Consider the following 27,841-nt stretch of genomic DNA (forward strand, 5'->3'; position numbering starts at 1 on the left):
AGGGCGGGGGACACACAATTATGTATAATAAATGTAGTCCTTTTCGTATGGTTTGGTGTTTAAAATAGCCCCTTTCACTTCCTTTTAGAAGTTTCTATTTATTCTGGATGTACGTGTAGTTATATATAGAGAGTAAAGATCCCTTTTAATATACAGACCATAAAAGCAGATATTTTAATGCCTATTCAAAGGGTCAAGGTAGGCCTCCAACCCCTTTGAATGCCCCCATTTTTTAATCAAGTTTTCCATGGAAATGCCAGAGTATGAAAAAAGGGGTCAGGATTTCTAAGAGTGTTTTATGAACTGCTTTAAACACCCCAAAAATCTTATTTTTAAAAGACACACCAATTCATAAATGCATGCAAGAATTAAGAAAAATTCCCACATGGCACGTTTTACTTATTCCACCTTACCCCTTGAAATGAAAGCACTGAAAGAGCACATTCAGAGAAGCAGAGTTACATTCAGATGTAAAGATGAAGCAAGAATTCACATGTTTGCTTCTTCTATAGAAAAGTACAGAAATTAGGAGGTGGAGAGGAAAAGGCCCCGAGAAAAGAATGCTATGTAGGTAAACAACTGCCTCTATATTTTACAGTACTGAAAATACCAGCAAGATACACTAATATAGCAAATGTATGTAATTGTAAAGATATACATTCAACGCCACTTACAATGGCTTTCTTTTTTCCTTTTCTTTTGAAATTTATATTGATTATGTTTCAGATGTCTGACAGAATGCCCATGAACTCATTAGCGCTTCGAGTTACTCTAACTGCTCACCTGATGTAGGTTAAAACAGAATAGGTATAGTAATGTTTGTTTCGTCCCGAGATATAAAGTTGCTTTCATTTTACACTATTAAGCAGATAGTCTTATTTCAACTGAGTAAAATCACAGGCATTACTTTAGAAAAAAACATGCAGAACATGGAGTTTCTTTGCTTGGTTCCATAAACTTACAAGCATTTCAGGCCCAACAGAAGCAAAAGTTCTTTGCCAATGTTAAATCTGCAAAGCTGATCACCGGCATCCTTCAAGTGTTCCTGTCAAAGCATCAAGGCTGCTGTCTGTGTCTGAAGCCAATGTTTGTTCTGTCGACATGGATGAAATGTCATTGATAGATGATGACTGGGAAGGGCTGGTGTTGCTATTCACTGCTGCATCTGTGCTAAGTAAACCAAGCATAAGAAAATCTGAGGCAAGACATGGCTGGAACCATAGATTTTACGGAACTGTATTCATTGTTCTGATGAATTTATTGCAGTTTGCTTTATTTATTGCAGTTTGCTTTATTTATGTGCTTCTGTGTTTGATATTATAGTGTTTACAATGAGAGCCAGTGTGGTGTAGTGGTTAAGAGAGGTAGACTCATAATCTGGTGAACCGGGTTCACGTCTCCGCTCCTCCACATGCAGCTGCTGGGTGACCTTGAGCTAGTCACACTTCTTTGAAGTCTCTCAGCCCCACTCACCTCACAGAGTTTGTTGTGGGGGAGGAAGGGAAAGGAGAATGTTAGCCGCTTTGAGACTCCTTCGGGTAGTGATAAAGCGGGATATCAAATCCAAACTCTTCTTCTTCTTCTTCTTCTTCTTCTTCTTCTCTCCCCCCCCCCAATCCTTTTGGGATTATTGTGAGCTGCTTTGAACTCAATGCTTGTTGTTGGAAAAGCGGAATACAAATATTGTATCAAATCAATAAATTGATATTTTAGGATTTATAGTATTCTTTCTCCAAACACAAATGGCTTACCGTGTTATTTCTTAAAGGAGTATATATATGCAATATTTCCCCTCAAGGGCATCAAATATTTTATAAGAAGCCCTGTACTTTTGAACAAATGAAAACATGTAGCCAGTATGTTGGGAATGATAGTGTTCACACTTACGAAAATGAAATTTCAGTTTCTTCCTTTGGTTATCTTTGAAATCTTTGTTTTCTAAGAAATATCACCCATTTTTCCACAATAGATTGGATCTAGTGTGCCCCTCTATAAATGGAAGAGCCCTTTCCATTTGTAAAAGCGGCAGATCTACTGGAGGTTCCTGCTAGGGAAAAGGGGGTCATGTTTTGCAATTCTAGGCCACTTCCTATACTGCTCCAGAGGATTCATAACCATCTGGTCAGGGTGAATAAAAATCAATTTCTAAAAATAATAATCCAAAAACTGTAAATTAGAAATAATTAAAAAACAATTAGAAATAAATAATCTAAATAAAAATGTGTTGCCCCCCAAATTAATCTCTACATTGAATCAATGCCTCTATCAAATGCACTGAGCAAAAGGGTAAAAGAAGACCCTATGTGATCATTTCTCAAATATGAACACTTGCTTTCTACCTACCAAATGTAGACATTTCATTTTCACTTGATGAAAACAAACTGCTGTAGTCTGCCTACTAACTACCAAACCTTGCTTTGACTTATCAGTGATGGGCATTTCATGCTTGCTTCCTACTCTGTTTTTATGAGGTTGGGCTAGGCCAATGTTAGAAGCAGCACTGTGTGCACTTAATTTTCACAACAGAACCACACTGCTGTACTTACCTGTAATTTTGCACAGAAAAGTAATCTCAAATATTGCTCATAATGCCAGGCCATGGTGAACTAGCTTCCATGAGCGAGAGCAAGCTGGGCTTGCATATTCCCTGCCATCCTTCTGCTCCCACATGGTTGGGAAGCGGATTTCTGTCAAGTGTGGCTTTGTTTTTGCCAAGTTTGGTTGCTACTGAAATGAAATCAATATTGCTGCTACTCACACCTGAGTAGGCCTGGCATTGTGTGAAAACATGTGCAATATTTGACATTAATTTGCAATCAAGCGATGCATACATTTTATGAAATAAATAAGTATATAAAACATTATATGTGAATTGGGCCAGTGGATTTGTGCATGAGCCAACCTGCACACAGAATCTTCCAGAATTCTGGTACTTCAGTTGCACTTCCCTGTTCCCTGGACAAGCTTTTTGCTACCAAGCATGTCAGTCAAGATGTGGGGACAGCACCTCACTCGTTCATTTCATATTTGTAGTCTCTAGAGCAGGGAAAGCATATGTGTATTGTCTCCTGGAACAACAGTTACAGGAAGGAGAAATTCTGTTTCCTTTTTTGTGGCCTCCGTGCAGTCCCCTATATGACAAGAGTGAGAAGTTCTTACCTGGAGAAGGATGTAGAAATTGTGTCAGCTAAAAATATTCATCAGCACATCTCCACCAACATCACCCTATTTTTATGGCATCACTATCTATAGCATAATGCCAAGCAAATGCCCGAAGAGACTGCCAGGTTGCTATCTTGCCTGCATTCACCACTGATATGAAGAAAACATGTTTGTAATCTAAATTTTCAGGGTCAAGTAGGCATGAGCCCCTACAATGTTCCCCATTACATCCCTTGGGACAGCAAGTCAAGCCAGACAGTGCTTCCATTCATCATTGTTACAGGACTGTCAGACAACTTTAAAATAAAAAGGAGGAGTGTTGTTCCCCATAAATTTCCTTTCAAAAACCAATGACCTTGCTCCCCTACAGTTCAATGGAATGTGATCACACCATTTTTGTTTCTCATCATGATGGATCTGCCTGCTGATGGGAGAGAGAGAGTACGAGTGACACAAATGTCACTCAGAGCAACGAGGAAAGACTTCCTATTCTCTCCTGAAACCTTAAGCCACAGAGAACACAACTTTTATTCCTCAGTGGTGAGGGATGGTGTGTGCTGTAGTCCATCGTCACCTGGAGGGCCAGAGGCTCCTCACCTGTGCTTCAGGGAAATAAGGCATCCCATCCACAGCTCTCAACTTCTATCGTCCTTCTCCACAAGCTAGAAATTAATAGTATAATTCCATGTAGCTCAATTATTCTATTACTAGTTATTTGTGCACATTCTGAAACAGGTTGCACTGGAACAAGAACTTGAACAACATAACTTACTTGGAAACTTCCGTTGTTAATGACAACAGATTTATAACACAGCACAAAGAACCCCTTAAGACAAAAACAGACTATTACATCAATGACTAACCTGAAGGTTGTTCTTTTACCAAACCATTCTTATTCCTTTCTTCCCAATCCATTACTTCTTTATATATTAGTTCTACATTTAAAAGAAATGACAGAGGAAGGAGGAGAGAAAGAGAAGAGAAATTACAAGAGTACTTTTTAAAATCTTGAAACAGCTACTATGTTCTGACACAACACTCTCATGCAAACCCCTCCGTCTCAAATAACCACCCAGTCATATTTCACTGTAAGAGCATACTTATGTTTAATTTTTGTTTATAAAGCATCTATAGGTTGCCCTATGAGAAAAGGTTCACAAGCATCATAGCATATAATAAATCATGGTTACCTTTCCATTCTTCAATGGCATGTTCTCTTTCTTCCAGCTGTGCATCGTAGATTTGAGGAGGAGGCTACAAAAAGGGGTTAAAAATATAAGACTTTCAATTCAATAAAACTTAGATTAATTCCCATGATGAAATACAAGTGTAAAAAAGAAATGATCGTTTATTGAGCTAGGAAGTTCTCATGTGTTATTTTCATTGAAACAAACAGAAGCTGCATAAGAGAATGTTTCTGTTTAAAAGGCTCTTTATAAACTTTTCATCAAAGCTAGTTTCTACTGTTATCACCCGATTTGCTTTTTTGAATACAAGGGTTAGTAAATGCTACAATTAATAGGGTAGCAGCCAAATAAAGGAGTTTTAGTCAATTAATCATTGTACATAGTTGACAAATCAATTGATCTAGCAATAAAATTTGCACAGGAATATGATCAAGTTTTCAACAGACTAAGCAATTTTTAAATTTTTACTCAATTTAGTCAAATTTTCAAGTTAAAAAACCCACAAAGGAGGTCTGTGCTTTTTATTTCATTTAATGAAAAAACATTATAGCTAGCTAGCATGAGTTAACAGGCTTATTTAGTCTCAGCAATATTTCAGTGGCCCTACCTCATCCCTAATATAATCTTAATAAGCTGCTGAATTTTTAGTCATTGAGCTGGTTCTCTCCCTCCCATGGAGAAAGGAAGAGGTGCACATGACACTACCATCACAGAACTTCTAAGTTCCTTTAGACCATTTTCCTCCCCTTGGTAAAATTGGGAGTTGCCCATAGGAAACAACAGAGAAGCCTTTAGCATATATGTGATTAGCTGCAGTATGCCTATCCATACACAAAGAGGTAACAGTAAAGAAAGAAGCTCATGCCCCATCTTGGGTCTTATTTGGAAACATTTTTCCTGAACATCCTCCCAACTCAAGCCCAGCGTTTAGCTGCATGCAGAATCCTTGTACTCCATTAACTTCTGCAGTTTTAAATATTTTAAAAAACCACACTTCAAATATACCATATACCACATGGTTTTTCATATCCCCCCAAAAAACCACCTAGTTAAAGGACACAGGGACTTCCATATTTCCTGCTACCTTTTTCCCCTTTGCTAGACACACTGCTGCCCAGTCACAGTTATCCTAAAATGCAGGATTTCCTCCCTTTTTATGGGCAGCTCTCATGCACACCCCAGAAGTAGGGGAAAAGGTCTAAAGGAGACTGGATATTGTCAGCCTCTGCAATCTTTTGAATTACAAGTTTATTCTCCCCCCTGCCTCCTCTACCCTTCTTCTTTTATCCAATTCTTAAGAATCAACTAAATACAAATTCTTCACTCTCTCATACTGACTTCTGTCTTGCCACAGAGCTGCAAAATACAGGATGGCTTAAAGACTGGGAAATGGGACTTGGTGGGATTAATTATGGAACACATTTTGATTGATAGTCAGAAATGTCAGAAATTCAAGATGCAGCCTTAAATATACACCAGCTACTGAAACTTTTTTTTAAAAGAAAAGAGTAGAAAAAGAAACTCAAGCTCAATATATCTGGCATTTTTCAATAGTTGCTAACTAAAACTATTTAGGCTGTTAAATTGCACTGCAATTACTGTGGCATATATAACATATATAGCATATATAACACTTTATTCTAGTGTAAGGAGAAATCTAAATATGCTCTCAGATTTTCACCAAGATAAGTAGCACTGCCATAGTGACAGCAACCATAAAATTTCTTTTGAACAAACTTTAAAGGTAAGCTTACCGCTTCAGCTTCAGCTGGGTCATACCAAACAGTGATATATGGATGACGCAAAGCTTCATCTACCGAAATTCGTTTGTCTGGATCTACTACTAGCATTTTTGATAGTAAATCTCTAGCTTGACCAGCTAGAAAATGGAAAGGGGGGTGACCGTTAGCTGAAGATCTGAAGCATAAAGGTAAGGTACAAAATGCATATTCATAACAAGGACATGCCATTGCCATAAGGTATTTTTTAGTCTTGGATATTTTGACAAGAGATAGTAAGGATGTTGGAATTCACTCAATACAAGCAACATGCTTAATGTAAACAGTGGATTAAAAAAATTATAATCTGCATTTTGCTAAGTGACAGACAATAGAAATATGCTGTTTTATCAACTAGAAAAAGTATCCACCCCCACCCCCAAACAATTACCGTACATTATAGTTAAGATCCCTGAATTTTGTTACATTTTTAAATCTGAAAATTCATACTGCTCTACTAGCACACAACATTGTTTCTTGCAATGGGGCTTTTGCCAGGACAGTAGTATGACTCAATTGCAAAATAAAACACGAATTAACAATGCCAAAACAAAGAAACATATATTAATTGATAGGCTGTAGCATATGGTTATAATGTCCCAAATAAAAAAATTAAGCAATTCCTGTCTTCACCAACCAGTCTGGTAACCTAAACTCTATAATGCAACTTGAAGTATTAAAAGCCTGTACATAAAAAAAAAATGATGCCTGTTTCACAACCTTGAGAGAAATGAAAATACAAGAAATAATGCACACATGAAATCTTACTTTTTAGTTTGTCCCGATCAGATTCCGATGGAAATATCCAGTCTGGGAACAATTCTTCAAATTTGATACCTGGATATTTTGGCCTATTTTCTACATAGTTCCGCACAGTAGGCTGCAGTTTTTTCATAAAATCTGCTGATGGTGTACCTAGTTGTTCAATAACTTTATTCCACTGGTCAATATCTGCAAAAGTTGCATTTAGGAAAATAAAAGTATTCCCCCTTCCCCCCAAAAAAGCATGTATAGTACAAGAATTTGCTATTTATTTAATTTATTGCATTTATATCCTACCTTTTTCTCCAAAGAGCTCAAAGTGCCATACATGGCTCTTCCCATTTAATCCCCATGACAACTCTGTGAGGTAGGTTAGGCTGAGAGACTGTAACTGGCCCAAGGTCACCCAGTGAGCTTCACAGCTGAGCAGGGATTTGAACCCTGGCCTCCCAGGTCCTCTAAGCACAATACCACACTGGCTCTTCACAAAAGGTTGTGAAGCATGTTGGGAATGGCTTGAGAGACAAGTTAGATCCAAACTTTGTTAGCATGTTTCTACTCTCAGGGCTGGTGGAATTTCGAAACGCTTCTGCTTGCCACCTATGTGGATAACTCCCTTAGAGATAGTCACAGGATGTACTCCAAGTGGATCCTGAACTTAAGTATTTAAAAGGTACATGGAGATAAAATTTCAGAATCAACTTGAAATTAGTATCTTCTTCAGTTACGCCCCTCTTCCCTGCACAAAACCAAATCCCCAAATCAAAATGCCTCAATTCCACAGGGTGTGGTTGGATTTTTCAACTTACAAAATGAGGAATGCTCATTAAGAATTTCAAAAGATATTTGGTTAAATTAAATTAATATAATTTAGCTGTGCTTGGTAAGTAAATGTGTGTAGAATTGCACTGAAATTAGTAAAAATGATTGCCAATAACTTCAGTTATGTTGTTGTTGTTTGGCATTAGCTGACATTTCAGAAGGTAAAATTAAAATTCTTTGGTTTTCCAAAAGCAGTTATGTGCTTCTTCCTCAAATATAGACGTACCAAGTTAAATGCTGGCAAAAAAAAAACAATTTCATAAATTCTTTAGTAACAATGAATGGGTGCTGATTGAACTACAAGCTTGGCAATTTCAAAGTGTTAAGCCTTGTTTACTAAATGCAAGCAAAATATGCTAAATTAGTTAGCTCTCTAAGGCATCAGAAAAAGATACTACTAGCTGGAAGAAACATATTACACTACAGTGCATATTTCCATAGTTTTCCAAATAAAAAGCCACATCCCTGCTTCCATTAAGGTACCCTTTTAAAGAATCTGTATGTTCTATACAGATGAACATGCTAATTGCTCAGTTTTTCCTTGCTTGATCAAATGCATTTAGATGGAATTTTGATACCAAGTACTATAAAAGGTTAAAACATCACATGCTAAATTGCACAAATAAAGACAGCTACTTGATCTGCATAGATAAATGGATTTTACTAAAGAACTCCACCAATCTAGAATTAAAGGAACCTTAATTCACTAGGCAGTCATAAAACATGTCTACTCCGAGGTTAGTACTACTTAATTAAATAGGATGTACTTTCAGGTACATAAAACTGCAGCCTTAGAAAGCTTTGTACAAACCATGTATTTCATCACTGAATTCCAGAATATTTAAAAACAACAATTTTGTGCAGTTTCTGCTCTCTGGTGCATTCAGAAGTCTAGTCTACATGAAATACATATTTTTGGAATAACTCCGTAGGTGAAAACAATCAAGTTCCACATGGCTGACAAGTGCTTAATCAGAAACAGCTATCAAGTGAGGGGTTTTTTGGGCATCACCATAAATCTTCAACAGCACACACCAGAAGTATCAGCAGTCACAATCCAGATTACTAAAATGTGCCTCTCATCTAGGAACAAAGAGGCGACATGCAAATATAATGATAAAATAGTGCTTGCTTGTAGAAATTAATGAGGAAGTCCCTTTAAATGTGGCCTTCTATAAGGTCCCTCAAGTTGTTAAACTGCAGCAAATGAAATTTAAAATGGAAGAAACATTCTCACCCCTCACACTCCTTCAGGAATCCAAATTGGAACTGCATGGTCTACTAATTATTAAAAAGGTACTACAGATAGCTTGGTGTGCCTAAGATCTATACTGTATTTTGCAAACAGAGAACATCGTAGTCTTTTTAATATCCCAAAGCACTGAGGAGAAACTTTCACATACGTACTTCTGGAAGAAAAGTGTTTGACAATACATTGGGGGGGGGGGGGAGAGGACATTCACTTGCTAACAATTGTGACAAAACAACTAGCTGATTATTTTTAAGCAAGATACAAGTAGTAAGGTTCTCCCCCACTTTCTTCCAGGTCACCAGATTGCAAACCCAAATTATAAACTAACAACCAAATGTTTATTTCAATAGGGAAAATAGCCTTTACATGGCTTCCATGTAAATCACAGAGATGGAAAACAATATGGGTATAAAGAGGGAAAGAAAGCATTAGGATGTCAACACAAAGATTCTTCTCAACTATCTCTGCTCAGTCATGAAAATTACCAGTATCTGTTGAAATATATTAAATTATGTGTTTTCTGAAGAGACTGTGATTGCACCTGAGATTGACTTTCAAGTAAACAACACTTTTAACCAATAACATAAAGTAATGATCAGAGAAACAGAGACTAGATTGGTGGAGCTCAAACAAGTAATATGCATTTTCTGCACAGAAATTTGTAAAGCATGAAACACAGATATATGAAGACAGCAAATATGAAAACTAGTGTTAACATGCAACTTAAAAGAGACACAGCATACATGAAGAATTGTGTTAGGTTGGTCATAAGGCTTTAGAGAATAAAATAATATATATGGGAGAAAATTGAGAAAATGAAAATTCAAGCTCTTCTATTTAATTGTGTTATTAGGTTAACACATGATCAACCATTAAAATTTCATGAAATTAAGCATTCGGAATTATATTTTTCTAACCTGCATGCCTTCGCTATCCTTTTGAAGGAAGAACAGGATAAGATAAGAACTGACAAGTCAAAACCACTGTTGTGAGGCTATGTCCATTGTGCAGTAGAAATGCAAAAAAAAAAACCAAAACAGTAAATTTTGAGCAGTAATTTTGTGGAATTTTCAGTTTAAACAGTGCCAATAACATCAAGGAAATTTGCAGCACCATTAAAACCACAAAAAAATGAAATTCCAAACAAGAATGATTAATGTTCAAACACCGAAGTTAAATGTGGACAAAGAAGAGATAAAAGTTTAAGTGCTTGGTTAATATCACAAAATTTTGAACATGCGTGGCAGATCCATTCAGTAAAAGATGAGGGCAGGGGATTAGCATCTTTTGCATCCGTAAGTGAGTGAAATAATTCTTTGTAAATGTGGATTAAGATTCAAAATTATTAGGGAAGGATACGATCAGTGCCTGGAATATCACACAACTTTCACCAATTCTCCCATGATGCAACCAACTGACCAGATATCAACTGAAAGTAAAAGATGAAATGACAAAATTATGAAGTGTCGTGAACTAAAGTGGAAACAAAACATTTTTACATTAAAAACACACCAATGCAAAAAAATGAAACCGCTAACGTGTTGTTGAACAACATGGACAGAACATTTAATCTAAATGCAAATTTACTTTTGACAAGAAACATCTGCATTAAAATATAACACCACATATTATGGTAGGTCTGGCAAAATCACTTCAGTCTTATTTTCAAGCTGTTCACATTTGTGGTCCATGGAAGTCTTATAAAGGATACAATCTCTTCCTGGAAACAGGACCTTATGGAGGACAATTTTCTGCCATTATGCACCCAACAGACAGATATCCACTATTAAATGTTAGGTGTACTAGGGACAAGTTACAAATCTACAAACACATTTTCAGTACACACCAAACATTCATGGCAGCTATTCAGAATAACCCAAACAAAAATTCACCACAGACTATTTTGTACAGTATTCTCTAAACTGAAATAATAGCACTAGTCCCTGGTTTGAAAGAGTGTTAAACAGAACTAGCGTTCCTAGACTGAGGTCCTTACATACACATAGTCTCCCTTCATGACTTGCGTATTTTGGTAAAACATCCATAAGCCTTTGGAGTTTAATTTTCATAGTGGAATATCTGGGAGGCAAACATTAAAAGGGGAGCTTACACATTACGACATTTCTGCTCTACCAAGAGAAAAACTCAGCACCATGCACCATTGCCTTTTATTGCCATATTGGCACCTGGAGATTCGGTTTAGTTAACTCTGCTACTGTAGCCAGTGAGTTAGGAGATGAGGTAATCTCCACAGCCTTCTCGGACATATACTGAGAGGTGGTGTTGGATGAGGAGGCTGACCCCTCTCCCTCAGCGGATGCTTAGTGCTGGTGGTGGGTGCGTGGTGTCTCCTGCACTACTCTCACCAGCTGCCTTTCTCTTTGCATAGGGCGATTTTAAAAGATAAGATGGTTAAAACTAGTTCTTTAGGCTGTGAAAACTGCAGCACTGCCTCAGGCAATTACCCCACTGTGCTGATGGTGGAAAGCCTACTACACACAGTTCTCGACTGATAAGAATACATTCAAGAACAGAGAAATCTTACAACTGGTCAAGTGCCCAACAAGACGCAATTCTATTCTGCAACTTACCATTCTCTTTGTATCCCATGCCAAGAATAACCTCTGGTGCTCTGTAATATCGTGTTACTACATATGGGGTCATCATGAAATTAGTACATGCCGTCCTTGCAAGTCCAAAGTCAAGGATTTTGAGAGTACAATCTGATTTTACTACTATATTGCTGGGTTTTAAATCCTAAGAAAAAATACATTCAATTAAATGTTAAATATATATATATATAGGGTGGTGCTGTGTTTGGGGCGGGGGAGAATCTGCATGATTAAGAGTTTCTGGGGTGGGCAGTCTTGGTACCTTTCCCCTCGCCCCCAGTTAACACATTGGGCTGGAAGAGACTCTAGAGTGATATTCATCTACTATTGGAAGGAGGGAGTAACTAAGTTTGTGGGAGCTTTGTCCTTAGCTCTTGCCCCACCTAACAGTTGGCTGCTGTTTTATAGGACAGGGGAGGTCGCCAATTACACACACAGAGAGACATATGACAGGGGTTGCCAACCTGGCATCCACAGATGCCTTCACTGGCATCTGCAAGCAGTGGGCCCAAACTTTTGAGTTTCCTCAAAATAAAATAAAATTAAGTCTTTCACACTCCTAGAAAGTTACAAAGCAAGATAAGCAGGTACCATCTAAGTGATTTTGTGAAATGAGCCAGCCTAGCTACTCCCATCTGTCAGTGTTTTAGTCAACCATAAAGAGCTGTTGCTTTCCGCTCGCCTGCTTTTGTCTTATTTTCTAGTCTTTGGAATGTCCATATTTGTCCTTCTTTTTCACTAGGAACCAGGATGCATCTTTCCTGTGGTGGGGTCATCTGAGATTAGGCAGTCCCTAGAAGTTATTTTAATGCAAATAATACTACACAATATGTATGAGTAAATATTAAAGAATCCCTTCTTGCCCCAAAAAAGGCAAGTGTGAAGCTTTGCTAATGGGTGTAGGCTCCTGCTGTGCAGAAGCTCCAGCCACATTAAGAATTCACTGTATAGTTAACTTATAGTACAACTGTATACATGGCTACTCAGAGCTGGGTTTCTCTGGTTTAATGAGCCTTACTCTTAGCTAGTGGGTATACGATGACAACTAGGTTTTCAGCAAGGGCAATGAGCTAAAGTAGAAAGGGAGGAGTGGAAACCCAACAGTTCTGGGCATTGAATGACAAATCTGATTAAGCTTCAGAATTCACGACGACAGGATATCGTTTGTTTCCCTCTTGTATGAGAATATAAAAGGGATTGATCAAACATGGCAAGTCCTAATTGTCATGTCATTATTAAAAAAAAATCATTTCAAATATAGCTGAATATTCTTAATGAAGTTAATTAATGAAAGTCAGTTATTGATACGATTGTAATAGCACTACGTACTCTATGGATGATACCAGCTGAATGGAGATGTTTGATACCACACAGCATCTGGTACAAAAGGTAGGACATTCTTTCATGATCCAACTCCATATGAATTACTTGGCACAAGTTAGCATCCATTAGTTCCATAACTAAATACCTGAAACATTTAAAAAAGTTTTTTACAAGAGCAAATGTTGACTACAGCTTGTGGTTAGCAATGAGAGATCGTAACCACAAGCTCAGGTACAGACAACACACTAAGCCAGACCACAGCTTAGCTCAGCATGGTGAGAGCATAAAAAAGACTAGGTGGTTTAGGAGCCCACATGTTTGCACAGTCCCAGGAAGCCATAGCTTAACATGTTGTGGGAATGCAAAACGGAAATTACAGTGGACACAGTTATACAATTTTGTTTTCTTAGCAGAAATATTTTTAGCAATCCAGACTCAAATAATGTATTATTTTATTACTTTGGGTACAAATCTCCCACTGAAGTTAATTGGCAAAACTTCAACTGACATTAGTTCACATCTCGTTTGAAAATATTGTCAGGATATTGGTACTTAGTTACTGGTTTGACTGCTCTTTCAGCAAAGGAAAATAAACAAAGCAACCCCCCCCCCCAATGTCAGTTATGTGGCCAGTAAAATTTTTTTTATTTTATTTATTTAATTTGGATACCTTCCTTTATCCGAGGGCGGATCACAGGGCGGTTCACAACATAAAAATACAAAATGAGAACACATAAAAAACAATAACAAAACAATAACCCATCTCCTAATGATGAAATAAACACTTGGGGGGAGTGTCATGTTTTGTTCATAAATCTCAATGCCTACAGAAGGCTTCAGCATTTTTCTCCACAAAGCACAATATATTTTTAAATCTTTTATAGGACAACTGCTTCCAGGCAGAGAACATCAAGAATTTGGTCTTAAAATCTTAAATAGATATTTATCAAGAAAACACAATAAAGTAAACTCACACATCTTGAAATTCTTCTAGTGACTTCTGTGGTGTGAATACATTTAATAGACTAATTATCTGTAAAACCAAAATAAAAGAATTATAATCACCATCACAATGATTTGCAAAAAAAATGAAACAGTACATGGCAATGTCAGCATATAGATCAAATTATTTAATAACTTTTTACCTGAAGCTTTGTAGCAAGAAAAAGGAGATTAACATAGTGATTCACAAATATTTTTGAACTAACTCACTATCCTCATTCAGTTTGCATGATGCTATTTTTTTGTCCATAAGGGACAATCAATATTTCAACATAAATGAGATAAATCAAGTTATTTGTTTAATGGATTGAATAGCTTCACTTATAATAAATCCACAGATAAATTAATAACCAGAGTTTTAACATATGGCCAATTCTTAGATTATGGGAGTAGCTCAGTTGCATCTCAGCGATATATTATTTTGCTAGAAGGCCTAGAAAATACATTTCCACATTGCCTGTTCAAATATTCAGTGGGAAGAGATCAATACCCTATTGATAAGATTTTTTTTTACTGCTTTTTGAAGAAAAACATAATGGTTATTAAGAAGTATACATGCTACTAAATATATTATAAGCCTCCTAATAATAATAATACAATCATAGAATTGTAAGGGACAAGGGTCATCTAGTCCAGCCCGCTGCAATGCAGGAATCGTTTGCCCAACATGGGTTCGAATCCACAACCCTGAGATTAAAAGTCTCATGCTCTACCTACTGAGCTGGGTCTCCTCATGCAGTCCAGTTTCAACTCTTACGTCAAATGCTTCCTGATTATTTCTGATTTAATAGGAAGGAATTTGATAGTTAAACTAAATGAAAGAATGGGTGTTCTTGTCATTGTACTCTGCTTTAAGGACTAATTCTTATATTATGAGAGTGTTATGGCTGCTCCTTCCCAATGACTCTAGCCGCCCCTCCTTGGTCTAGTAATGTAAAAATACAGTAATGTGATAATATGATGTAGTGATAATTAGTTTTGCATTTGATGGATAAAATCACTCGTTACATAGCAATTTGGATGCCATAGTTTTAGCAAAGTTGGAGATGGATGTAGCTGGCCACTGTCTAACCATGTTCTTATAGATAAGCTGTCACATAAGCTGAAGAGTAACTGCCATTCTACCAGGGCTTCCCCTTTTGATAGCCAAATGCCATTTTCAGGATTTTACCCATAATGCATAAAGAGAGTTCAGAGAGGAAGGTCCTAGGTGCATAAAACAAAACAGATTTTTTTCAGATTCATTAATATGAAAATTATTTCTCTTAATATGAAAGTTCGGAAGATAATCAAGATAACAAGTGGCCATGTTGTGCTCCTCAGCTCAATGGATAATTTCATTGGGTTTTTAATGGTCATAAAGAAACATACTGTTTTTTTAATACATTTCTAGAAATATTGGTTGCCAATCTGTGGTGTAAGCCATAGATCATTCCTATCTGAGGAACTGTTACCTAAAGCCAACCACAGACAACAAAGAGACCACAAAGAGACCTGCATGAAAAAAAACCCAAATTTAGTTAGCTTTTCAAAGAAATACGACAAACTATGAATAACTAGTCTTCTACATTGCAATTAGAAAATTGTCCTAAAACAAATACAGTGTTCATTACAGGAGGTACAGGACATAGCGAAAATTGATCTCTCTCTAATTATTTAATTATTTGAATAACAGAATAATGGCTTTAGTTCCAGTTGATTCATCTGACATTCGTTCAATTATATTTTACATTTACCTGTTTCTAATATAAATTAACATTACTCACATTTTTGTGATTGACACATTTTAGAAGCACAAGTTCCCTGTAAGCTCGTTTGCATGTGTTTGGTTCTGAAAAGGGCGACTCAATTTCTTTACAGCAACATTTATTCCAAGAACTGTATCAAATGCAGCACTGAAAAGTTAAAACAGAAACATCTTAATTGCAGCTTTTTAAAATCAGAGCCATGCAGCATAAGAGTGGAGAGGCACCCAGGGTGCGGCTGGGTATCAGAGTATGTGACAGACAAGCTCAGTCACCCCAAGGAAACTGCTTCTTGTTTTAGGTGAAGGGCAAAGTGCACAAATGAAAACCCTCTCAAGTTCTTTATTCAACCAAAAATAAATCAGATCTTATTACTAGACTAATTTTAACACCTCCATGCATGAAGCATTTCATCCTGTTCCATTAGTCAAAGTATAGTTAGAAATTTTAAAATGCAGATGCATTATATCTCAGTCAAAAACTAAGAGACAATTATTATCTAGAACAGGTGTTAAGATTACACAATTTCTTTCATCAACTTGTTGTTTTAGTTGAGCTTTATCTGACACAGGCCGTTTAAAGGTTCTGTTAATTTTCAACATCATCACGGAATAGTACTATACTTCAGAATAATGTTTAGATTCTGTTGTTTCTATGTATGTGTGGAATTAAGGTATGTGCCATCAGATGTCAAGCAAATAAAAAACTATCTCACTTTTAGAGATACTTTGTTTTGAGTCCTTGATTAAAATTTTGGTGATATTACAGTTTGATGCTTATACCGTGTTTCTCCTAAAATAAGACACCGTCTTATATTTTTTTTCGCCCAACAAAACACAGTATGGCTTATTTTCAGGGGATGTCTTATTTTAACCGCGTCGCATCGGTACGCTGCATAGCCACGCCTCTCCAGGCTGTTTAATGGGAGGTACCACGTCACTATGGCTTATTTCGGGGTATGGCTTATTTTTGGGGAACGGCTTATATTTCGCAAATGCATAGAAATCCTGCTATGGCTTATTTTATGGCTATGTCTTATTTTAGGAGAAACAGGGTACTAGTTTTGTCCAATAACTAGCTACTCACCATACAATGCCTTGAGCCCCAGAGCCAATAGGTTTCAATTGTTGGTAACGTTTTAGTACAGTGAATGTCGAGTCTGAGACTTGAACACTGTAAAACTGACTGTCACATTTACTCTCGCTCATGATGTAGTGTCATGTAGTTTTCCTCCCAGGATTTGGCAGTTTTCAAGATCTGTATAAAGAGAACCAAAAAAGTGAAACTTTTTATAAATATGTACCCAAAGCTGCCAACAGCATTTCTCTTTAGAAATTAGACAACAGTGAGGGAACAAAGCATGACGTGCATTTAGATGACTAACTTAAGAGACGACTAGCATAATGGATGATCCAAAAGTGATTTTAGCAGAATGACTGATCAGTGCAATGCTATCTTAGCGGAGATAAAAAATTCTCTATCCTGTCCTGTACACACATGTCCTATTCTGTGTGGGTTTCCTGCCCTGTCCCAAGTAACAGGCAACAATAGGCAAGTGGCTGCCCATGGAGCCAGAAGTCTAACTTCTCCTTTTGGCACAGCACCATTCTTTCCAGTCAGTTCCATGGGTAGAATGTCTTAGAGTGCCTTGGAACAGAGGAAGAAGCATTCTGTTTCATTTCTTATCTAAAATCTTCTAGCAGTGGTGCCACACCAGACAGAAAATGGTGCCTTTTCAAACATAAGAGGTTCTTACTCCTTCCCATGGCAATGCTGATGTAGGAGGAGACAACAGGGTGTTGTGTATTGGCGCTGGAAAAGCTTCAGTTAAGCCATTAAGCTCACAGCAGATAACAACCATTTAGGAGAGTTGTTTTTACTAGGCTAATACCACATACACCACTATACAAACACACACTATTTACAAACATTACAAGTAGCATTCTCTCTTGAGCCCAGAGAGGGTTCTTTGCTTCAAAGTCCTTGCTGTGTTAAAGTCCACAGCCAAGTCCTAAGGTCAGTTGTTCAAAGTCCTGCAGCTGATAAGACAGGCATCCCCAAACTCGGCCCTCCAGCTGTTTTGGGACTACAACTCCCATCATCCTTAGCTAACAGGACCAGTGGTCAGGGATGATGGGAGTTGTAGTCCCAAAACAGCTGGGAGGCTGAGTTTGGGGGTGCCTGTGATAAGAGTTCTCTAAGTTCTGAAGTCCACCAATTTTCCAACTTCTTCCTCGGACAATCTTTTCAAAAAGTTTTCACTTCAATCCATAGTTCCAACAGATAGCCTTCAGCAAGTCTCCTACCATGACCCACACAGTATGCTGTAATCTTGAGCCCTTTTATACACAAAGTCACTTGCCAAATCTGCCCACTAACACTGATAAGAAAGTCACAAGATGCCTGCAGGTGCATGGTGGGGAATGAGTTATCTCTGCTGATTCATAGAGAATTAACCCATTAACATTAATCCTTAACCTTTTGCCCCCCTAAGGAAGAACGGAGCAACCGATGACCCTCATACACCAAAGTTGCCCAAGACAGCAAACACACTGCTAAGTTTGTGTCACTGTCTGACCTCTCTTTCTTTGTTTATGTGTGTGTTGTCTGTCCCCGTTTCACTTATATTCAGTACTTATTTCAGAGAATTGTAAAGTTTGAAGGAATCCCAAGGGTCATCAAGTCCAACTCCATGAACTAAGTCTATTCCTCCTCCTTCTGAGTTTGTGTGTCCTGCATGAGTATACATGCATGTGCAAGCTTGTGTGCATGAGTTAAATTAGCTCAGGTTGGCATACAGACCTCAAAAGAGCCGCAAACCAATGTCAGCCACCTCTGCTATCAAGCTGTACATTTTTTGAATGAAATTCTTAACCCACAATTCTTCAATTTTGAACCCATGTATCTGGGAGTATAAGGGCCATTGAATTTAATGGGACTTACTTTTCAGTAAATATGTTAAGTCAAACAATGTCATGTATGATGTTTGTTTACACTCCTACTTAATTATTACCAATTGTCCCAAATCCAGATACATTTTTGTGCAGAAGACTGGAATATGATCAGCACAGTCAGTTCAGGCAGCACTGCTCTGTTTGCCAGTGCTTGCATGTTGTAAGACATGTGTGAAAACACATCTCCCTTCCCGCACCCTGGTTCAGATGCAGGAGGTAGAGAGATTTTGCTTCTACAGCAGTTGTTTTGTACTCCTTGGAGGGATGTTGGTGAGCAGAAAATGTTTGAACTCGTAGATTGTGCTTGCTGGAATATGACAAATATTGTAAAATACTAAGTATGTGTGGGGGAGGGGGAATTAAGTTACAGTACTAGAAGCAAGAAAAAAGAAGTTATCCTCAGCCAAACATACTTTTTTTGGATAACTCAGACAACTACAGAAATTTCACTGCCTACTAGGGGAATGTGCTGCGAAATTTCAAAACAAATCCAGGCAGCAGGAGCTTTAAACAGCTTTTAAAAATAAGATGACAAGCTATATCTAATGTTAATATGAATTACATGAGAGACTGCATTTATGTGAACAAACTTCTCAAGAAACTTGACAGTGTTTCAAGTAATTATATATCCACAACATGCATAATACAGAAGGACTCCCTTCCTCCACCAATCTCAACATATTATGTGAAGTATCATTAATATGAACTGGATTCAATGCTTTGTTCGAGAAAAGTTACAGGGCAGGGTGGAAAAAAAGAACATGCAACGAAGTAACTCACATTTCCAAATGATTATAGGTTTGCAGCTGGTTCACACAAAGCAAACCATGGTATGGTTCTCAGGTCAAAGTCAGCTATCGTTTGCTGCAACATCCAAATTGGCAGGTTATGGATTATGCATGCCCTCCCATGCAGAATTGGTGGGTTTAAAGTTCTGGTGTGGAAGGAAAGACAAACCACAGTTAGCACAGTTGGATCTACAGGTAAACTGTGGTTTTCCTGAAAAGAAAGTAAGAAAAAAATAGAAGATTGAAAATTCAAAACTTTAATTTGATGCCAAATCAGCCTCTCTTATAAATCATTAATACATATGACCAAATTTTTTGGTAAATTTGATTAGTGTTTATTAAATATTGCATTTGTTTAAGTAGCAGAGCTTTAATCTAGTTGTCTTATACTATGGTAATGTAACCAAAATGGAAACTATTTACAAGTTTAATTTAAAAAAAATACCTCACTAAAGAGTTTAGATTACATTTCACTATTTTTTTTAAAAATTAAATAAGTAAAAACTTTTCGTTGGAATCTTTTCATTTTATTACATTCCACTACAGAACTGGAAAAAATGTATTTCTGACAGTGATATACACTCAGTTTCATTGCCAGACATAGATACCTATAAAACACTTTCTGAGTGATTACATCTGTGTGCATCATACACACACATATATACCCTAGCCAACATAGATGTTTCTCTGTTCAGAACTGGGCACATTCAGTAAAAGCAAGTCCTTTCATGTCTAGGTATAAAAAGTAAAACAAACCTCCAATCTTCAGGTGGGCAACATATGGTCTGTGAGCCACACAAAGCACACCAAGTTTAAAGAAAAGGGTGCTCAAAGCCAAACGAGTGTATTTCAGCTCTCCTTCAGAGGATAAATGCTTACTAGAAGAAGCTGCTATATTGGAGGCAGGACACCAGCTTCAAAAATGTGGGTAACACAGCTCACACTGCTTTTGAAATTGCAGCCCGTATGTCTTTAGAAAAAACCATTAAGTACCCTAAGAACCAAAGCATTTTGTATATATAAGCTTACCCAGACATATTGCTTCAATCTGTTTTAGTTTATTACTGATTTTAAAGTTGTTTTTCATTGCTTTTATTGATAACTATATTGTTTATTCTCTTTGCAAACTGCTTTGAGATTTTAAACATTCAAGTTGTGTATAAATTTATGAATTAAATTAAATCAGTCAATCAATCTTGCAGAATACCTGCATGGCCAAGGCTTCAGCATGCTATAGATATTTGCCCCTTCAAACCATTGCCAAGTTGCTTTAAAATAACTACATACACTAGGGAGCAATTGTAGCATCAATGCAGGCTTGAAATTATTGTATTGTAACTTTGTATTGTAACTTCTGAATAATTATTTTTTATTAAAGTGGGGAAGTGGAGGTTGTCACTTTGATAAGAACAATACCATGTGAAGATGCAAAGAACTTACACAAATGGGTTGCATCTAATCCACTTTAAACTGCTGTGTTTACATAGCCTAGCTGTGCTATTTGCCAAGCCAGGCAAATGTACTAGACCTGGATGCTGATTTCTTTTCCTTTTCCTTTTTTTTTTTTGGTCCTTCTCCAGAGTCAGGTGGGATGAGGATGGAGGAGGAGGAGGAGGAGGAGGAGGAGGAGAACAACAACAACAACAACAACAATTCAAGAGAAACAAAAAGAGAGGATCAATAATCCAACCCCATTCATTAAAAACCTCACCCACATAATGACTGACTATTCCCTCTCTGCTAGGAAAGAAACAGTACTAGTCCATTCTCAGTCTCTGCAGTAATAATATGGAGGCTACCTGCAAGTAGAGTTTCTTTTACCACACCTAGTCTTAAATTCTAGCTCCAAGTTGGGGGGAAAGAAAGAGAACAGCTGCCATTAACATGACACTGGGAGAAGCATCACAATATTGAGGACAGCTGGCTCTCCTGGCTACTCCCTATATTCCAGGAATTGGGGGAGAATGTTCACTTTGTGTAACAGAACCTTTCCTCGGAACTGAGGGAGTGTCCTTAAATCTGGGATTAATAAAACTCCCATAAAAATCACTAGTTTTATGCACGGACTTTTAAAGCACTGTACAACAGATATAACAGATTTGCTTAAATTAGCTGTCAAATATTGTTATACCGAGGTCTCAGGAGATATAAAAACTTTGAAGTCCCCATTTTATTTATGTTACTTGTTTCCAACATTTGTAGACCATTTTTCACCATACAAACTCACAAAGCAGTTTATACAGCAATAATGAAAACAATCCATCAGCCAAAATAATATCATATTTAAAACCAAACAGCAAATGTAAAAATGAAAATTTAATAAATAGGCACAATAAACAGCACAGCAACAACACAAACCTCTGACTTAGATCAGGTTAATCAAATCAAGCATAAGTCCTCTAGGTGAACAGAAACACCAAAGAGGTAGCCATTTGTAGGGACGGACATATCAATTTATTTCCTCTGCAGGTTTAATGTGCACAAAAAAATGGGTCAGTCTCATCGTGGTTATGTGTGGATGTTATATCCTTTGAAAATCCACCTTTTTCATGGGGAAGGGAACTCACTTGCAGTACCTCTGTCTTGCCAAAATTCAGATTCAGCTTGTTGATCCTCATCCAGCCTATTATCATTTCTAGGCTGATCCAGCTACATGTGGTTCTGATGGTGCCCAACATCAACCAGCATCACCACAAAGACTGTTCCAGCTAGCTCTGCCAAGGAAGCTGTTGGGCAGTGGGGTGAGGATCCCTGTTCTGTATCCATGACCCAACACTAGGTGTATTCCCTTGACCCTGGTACCCAAGGACACTGGATTACTAATGAAAGAATTTGCAATCCTTCCTACTGTCATACTAAGAACCAGGTACAGGGGCGTCGCTGGGGAGGGGGGTGGGGGCGGTATGCCCCCAGTGACAGGGTGAGCAGCGGCGGGTGGGGGTGACAAGCGGCGGCCCCTCCCGCCACTCCCACGCGCCGCCGCCGCTCCCTCCGTCACCCCGGGAGCAGCAGCACACGGATGGGGTGCTTCTGCCGCTTTTTTCGGCGGGGGGGCGACCAGCGAGGGGGGTTGTCACGCTTGTCACCCCCTCCTCGCTGGTCACCACCCCCCGCCGAAAAAACCACGGGGGGGCGGGGAAAGCCTGGAAAGGAAGCAGAGCAGGCGCGTTTAAGCGCCGCTCTGCTTCTTTTTCCGCTTTCCGCCGCTTTTTTCGGCGGGGGGGGGGGGCCGACCAGCGAGGTGGGGGTCACGCTTGTCACCCCCTCCTCGCTGGTCACCACCCCCGCCGAAAAAACCGCGGGGGGGCGGGGAAAGCCTGGAAAGGAAGCAGAGCAGGCGCGTTTAAGCGCCGCTCTGCTTCTTTTTCCGCTTTCCGCCGCTTTTTTCGGCGGGGGGGGCCCGACCAGCGAGGTGGGGGTCACGCTTGTCACCCCCTCCTCACTGGTCACCACCCCCCCGCCGAAAAAAAAGCCTCGGAAAGGGGGAAATCCCCCCTTTCTGTATACACGTGCGTCGTGACGTCATGATGACGTCACGGCGCGCGCGTCGTGCCCCTCCCCCAGGGGGTGCCTCTGCGCTGCCACCCCCAGCAGCGCAGAGGCTAGCAACGCCACTGACCAGGTAGGCACAGCTGGGACAGTCAGGCTCACCCAGCTCTATGTAATGCATACCTGGTCAGCACCTTAACATGTTTAATTATGCACCTACCTGGCATTCAGCAATAGCACTTCAAGCTGGGAGGGTTGGCATGACTACCTAGTCAGGGGTCAGCAAACTTTTTCAGCAGGGGGTCGGTCCACCATCCCTCAGACCATGTGGTGGGCCAGATTATATTTTGAAGGGGGGGGAGAACAAATTCCTATGCCCCACAAATAACCCAGAGATGCATTTTAAATAAAAGGACACATTCTACTCATGTAAAAACACGCTGATTCCCGGACCATCCGCAAGCCGGATTTAGAAGGCAATTGGGCCGGATCCGGCCCCCGGGCCTCAGTTTGCCTACCCATGACCTAGGTTCTATTGACAGGTTGGTGTGTGTGGTCAAGTGCCTTCTGCCTACTATCCCTAACATCATCCCTCCCCCAGTGTATTCCAGGGAGTCAATATTACCCTGCCTGGGATTCTGTTGATCCCTTCTCTCCGCAATACAGTCAGCCAGGCACATATCTAACATTCCTTATCTGCTCTGGATCACCAAAAGAGTCACACAAAATGCTAATGCAAAAAGAGTGTCAATAAAAAGTACAACTAATAAGGCACAGTGGAATATAAATGACAACTGCTACCAAAGGTTCTCATTATAATTTCATTGCAGAATACGTGCAATATAGAATAGAAAATACAGACAAAAAAACTCACTAAATACAGAGCCAGTGTAAAAACTGAGCATTATAATTTAAATAGTCAGATCTTAGTGGTGTACCCCAGTGTTTTTCAACCACTGTTCCGCGGCACACTAGTGTGCCGCGAGATGTTGCCTGGTGTGCCGTGGGAAAAATTTGTTTATTTGATTCCTATTCAAGAGAATTACTTTATATAAGTCAATATAGGCACAGAGTTAATTTTTTAACATTTTCTAATGGTGGTGTGCCTCGTGATTTTTTTCATGAAACAAGTGTGCCTTTGCCCAAAAAAGGTTGAAAAACACTGGTGTACCCTATACACACACAGCAGTACAACCAGCAGCAATAAACACTCATAACACTTTCAACCCAGTGCCAGAATCTTACTCACACATTATTCGCTGCCTACTTGACTGGAAGGTAGAACGCTCACTGGCAGTTACCAAAGGCTATGCTTTGGTAGTAACCTGGGGATAATCTCAAGCTTTTACAATGCTACACCAGTCTTCATATTAACTGTACACTTAAAGCTGAAATCCTATTTTGCCCAATAGTACATCCCATTGGGGCTTACTTCTGAGTCTAGGGATTTATCCAGACTTCTTTATTATCTTCAAGGGCTAGGTATTTGCAAGCAGGATGGAACACCACTCTTTAAGCATAAATTCCACTGTAGAAGACCACCAAGTTAAACAAACTGGTGAGGGAAAGAGAAAGAGGAATTGCATTTATGCACATTACAAAGTACTTCTCCTTTGCTGTGGTGGTCATTCAGTCTCTGCAACTGTTAAAGTTGTTCAACTCTTCTCTGATGAGGATTTGGCCAAAAGGCCAACAGATGCATGGTACTTATTAAACAGGGAATATTTACAAAATGGTGGCATAGTTATCACAAACAGTGTGTCCGATATTAAGTTTTCTGGGCTGTTCCATTTGCAGTGGTTAGCAAGTCTTGCTCTGATGTAGCACTGAACTTCTGAGGTGCTCAGAACACCTACAAAATACAGCCCACGACAAAGAACAAACCCCAGGCCCCAGATCAAAGTTCAGGAGGGGGCTGGAACTCACCATGTTGTGCTTCCAAGGTGTTCGGAGAGCCCCAAAACACAGAACTATACAAATGAGGCTCAACAGTCCCCTCAAACTTGGAGCTGGATACAGGAGAGATAATATTCACATTATGTCTCCAAAGCATGTGGCAACTGTAGGGACATTTGGGCTAAGCAATGATTTTGCTTATTGTGATGTACAAACAGGCTAGCACATACTTAAACTGTGGGAAATGTTATCACATGATGTAGTGATGGCCATCAATTTGGATGGCTTTAAAAAGTATTGAGACAGCAATGGCTCTTAGATATGACCATGACATTACCTCCAGTATCAGAGGCAGTATGCCTCTGAATATCTTTTGTTGAGGGTCACAAGTGAGAGAGTGCTAATGTGCTCATATCCTTCTTGTAAGCTTCTCATAGGCATCTGGTTGACTTCTGGGAGAAAATGCTGAACGAGACAGGCCTCTAGTTTGATCTTATTTTCTTAGGTTAGAAGTGCAGTTCCAGCGTGTATCAGCTGCTTAGAGTAGACTGTACTAGACATTTCTTTTTAAAACTTACATCCTACCTACTTTCAGAGGAACTCTATGTGTTTAACATGTCACAGTACCAAAACAATATTTCACATTAAAACTATTTCCAAGATATATCTAACAGAAAATGTATTGGATTTGAATATCCATGATTCTGATGACTACTCAGTCATGCATTTATTGAGCTCTCTTGAACAAGTAAAAATCCCCAGAATCACCTTCCCCTATTTTAAAAAAACTAAACAGAGACCCTTCTCACAAGAACATGAATACAAGGTCGATAATAATGCACTTTCAAATGTAAGAAGTGATGTATAAAGGCAATAATAAAAAAGCAGAAGAAAAACATGTTCCTTATAGTGACCAAAACAATGCTCTTAACAAAATAAGCTACCAATATGTAAGTTAGAAAGCAAATAAGAAAGTTAGAAAGCTAGCATTCTTAATAATTTCAGTTATACGTTGGCACATGAAATGGAAAAGTGATATAACAAGCAGACTTCTCTTAAAAGGTAATTTCTCTATGTGAGGGCTATAATTACACAATCCAACACAACTCAAACTCAACAATTTGACAAGCGGACAGTACACCATACTAATTTTAAAGCACAGTCATTCTTATCCAGAGAAGTATGACATCAAGAGAGCACTAGTGACAAACTAGATGTGCTATTCAATTACATTAAACAATAACTGCTGCTTGGCTTGTTGATCCCCCTCTACCCTTTGACAATAATTTAAGAACAGAACAGTTTACTGTGCCTCTGAGATGGGACAGGGATATTCAAAGAAAGCTTGGGCAGATATCCAAAACACATTTCCTTGAAAGTACATCCTACAGAAATCAATGGCTTCTACTTCCAAGTAAACGTGCAGAGCTGGGTTGTTAACCTCCACCTTCCATAGCACAGATTAGATAGCTCTGTTCTGGCATTGAAAATGTGTACCAGGACTGTTGCACAACGCCCATCTGAAAGCTTAGCGATGGCAGGACCAAAGTGCTCCTGGGGGGGCTTGGTTTTCCATCAACGCAATCCTATGCGGCGGGCCTGCTTAGTAAAAGTAAGCTCCGCTGGATTCAATGGGATTTGCTCCCACCCAGGTCAGTGTTTAGAGAGGGTAGCAGCTTATAGCAAACCACCACCACCACTGGGACCCTCCAGTCCGACCCCTGCGTCGGGGCACGGAGAAGCTGGTCCACAACCAACGAGATCCATCCCTGGCATCTCCTGCTCACAAACCGCAAAGGACGAGAATCACTGCGGCAGCAGAAGGGGTGAGCGGCAGGAGGGAGGCGAGAGAGGCGCAGGTACCTTCCAAGCCGAGTCAGCCCAATGCTGTCAGGCGAGGAGGCTCTTCCCCTGGAGATGCCACGGGAGTGGGGCGGGAAGGACCTCCTGCGTGTTTCGCCACCCCTGAGAGACGACCCCCCCTCCCCGGGCGGCACCAGACCGCTTTCCCCCGGGCGGCTGCTCAGGAGACGAAAACGAGTCGTGGGAACGAGGGGCGCTTGCGGGTGGGAATAAGAGGGGGGCTGGACACGAAGCGGGGAACGGGGCCAGGGCCTAAAGCGGAAGCCTCCGCCGTCCCCTCGCAAGGGGCAGGAGGAGGAGGAAGGGGGGCTGCCAAGGTGGCGGGGAAACTTTCCAGCCGCAGCTCCGGGTGGGGGAGGGGGGCTGAAGTCATCACGCAGCCGTCTGCGGGGGTCGCCGCCACCCACCCACAACCCCCCGGCGCCTCCTCCCGGAGCCAACCCCGATGGTATCCCTCGGCCGCACCCACACCTAGCCCGGCCCCAAACATGCCCGCTCCAGCGCCCGCCTCACCTCCTCGGAAGCCCTCGGGGGAGCCACTCTGCCGCTTTGATTCCTGACCGAGCTCTCGGAGACGCTCCAGCCGCAATGGCCTCCCTCGGTCCCTCACAGGCCGCACCAGGCCCCGAGCGTGATGACAGGCAGCCGCCGCGGCCAATCCACGCCGACATTCTTCGAGGGTCGGCCAACCAGCCTTCCGGAGGCGGGTATTAAAGGCCACTATATATGGTAAGGAGTGACAAGCGCCTTCCTCGGTGACTGGGCGGGAGGGGGGGGGAGGGGTGTGTGCTTTGAGGTAACGTCACCTGCCTGTGTGAAACTGAGCGGTTCCAATACTGTATTCACATAGGGTGACACATATGCGAGGCCGTTTCCCCAGTATAATGCTGTAAATGAAGAAGACAAACCAGCAAATGATCGCATGGCTGATGTCAGGCTTCCACATAATTTTGTTTTTCCGCTCTGAGGTGAAATGACGTTAAGCATGAATGAAGCACTCGACACACACAGCTAGTTGCCCCACTCCGTACAGCAGTGGAAACGTCATTTTCATCATATATCAAAACGCTAGGAGAACGGATTAAGTGCGACGTGTTTGCTTTTGAAATGTATTCATATGCATAAATATCCTGGACTTTGCAATCCTAGCAAAGGGCTGGAGCCGTCGGGTAATCTGCTATTAACCACAATAGGATATTGGAAAAG

General features: G+C 39.8%; 1 protein-coding gene across 1 annotated transcript; it reads right to left on the bottom strand.

Annotated features, from left to right (window-relative positions):
• Positions 1–376: 376 nt before the first annotated feature.
• MAPK9 (mitogen-activated protein kinase 9) lies at positions 377–27,300 on the bottom strand. The gene is given in 14 exon segments (XM_033140228.1): positions 377–1,165; positions 4,026–4,097; positions 4,353–4,416; positions 6,104–6,228; positions 6,896–7,078; positions 10,323–10,348; positions 10,350–10,392; positions 11,555–11,720; positions 12,905–13,043; positions 13,873–13,931; positions 15,667–15,719; positions 15,722–15,795; positions 16,732–16,902; positions 27,149–27,300. Coding segments are annotated over 13 exon segments (1,269 nt in total). The 5' UTR covers positions 16,854–16,902; positions 27,149–27,300; the 3' UTR covers positions 377–1,022.
• Positions 27,301–27,841: the final 541 nt, after the last annotated feature.

The sequence above is a fragment of the Lacerta agilis genome, chromosome 2 (genome assembly GCF_009819535.1).
Source record: "Lacerta agilis isolate rLacAgi1 chromosome 2, rLacAgi1.pri, whole genome shotgun sequence".
Lineage (NCBI taxonomy): Eukaryota > Metazoa > Chordata > Lepidosauria > Squamata > Lacertidae > Lacerta > Lacerta agilis.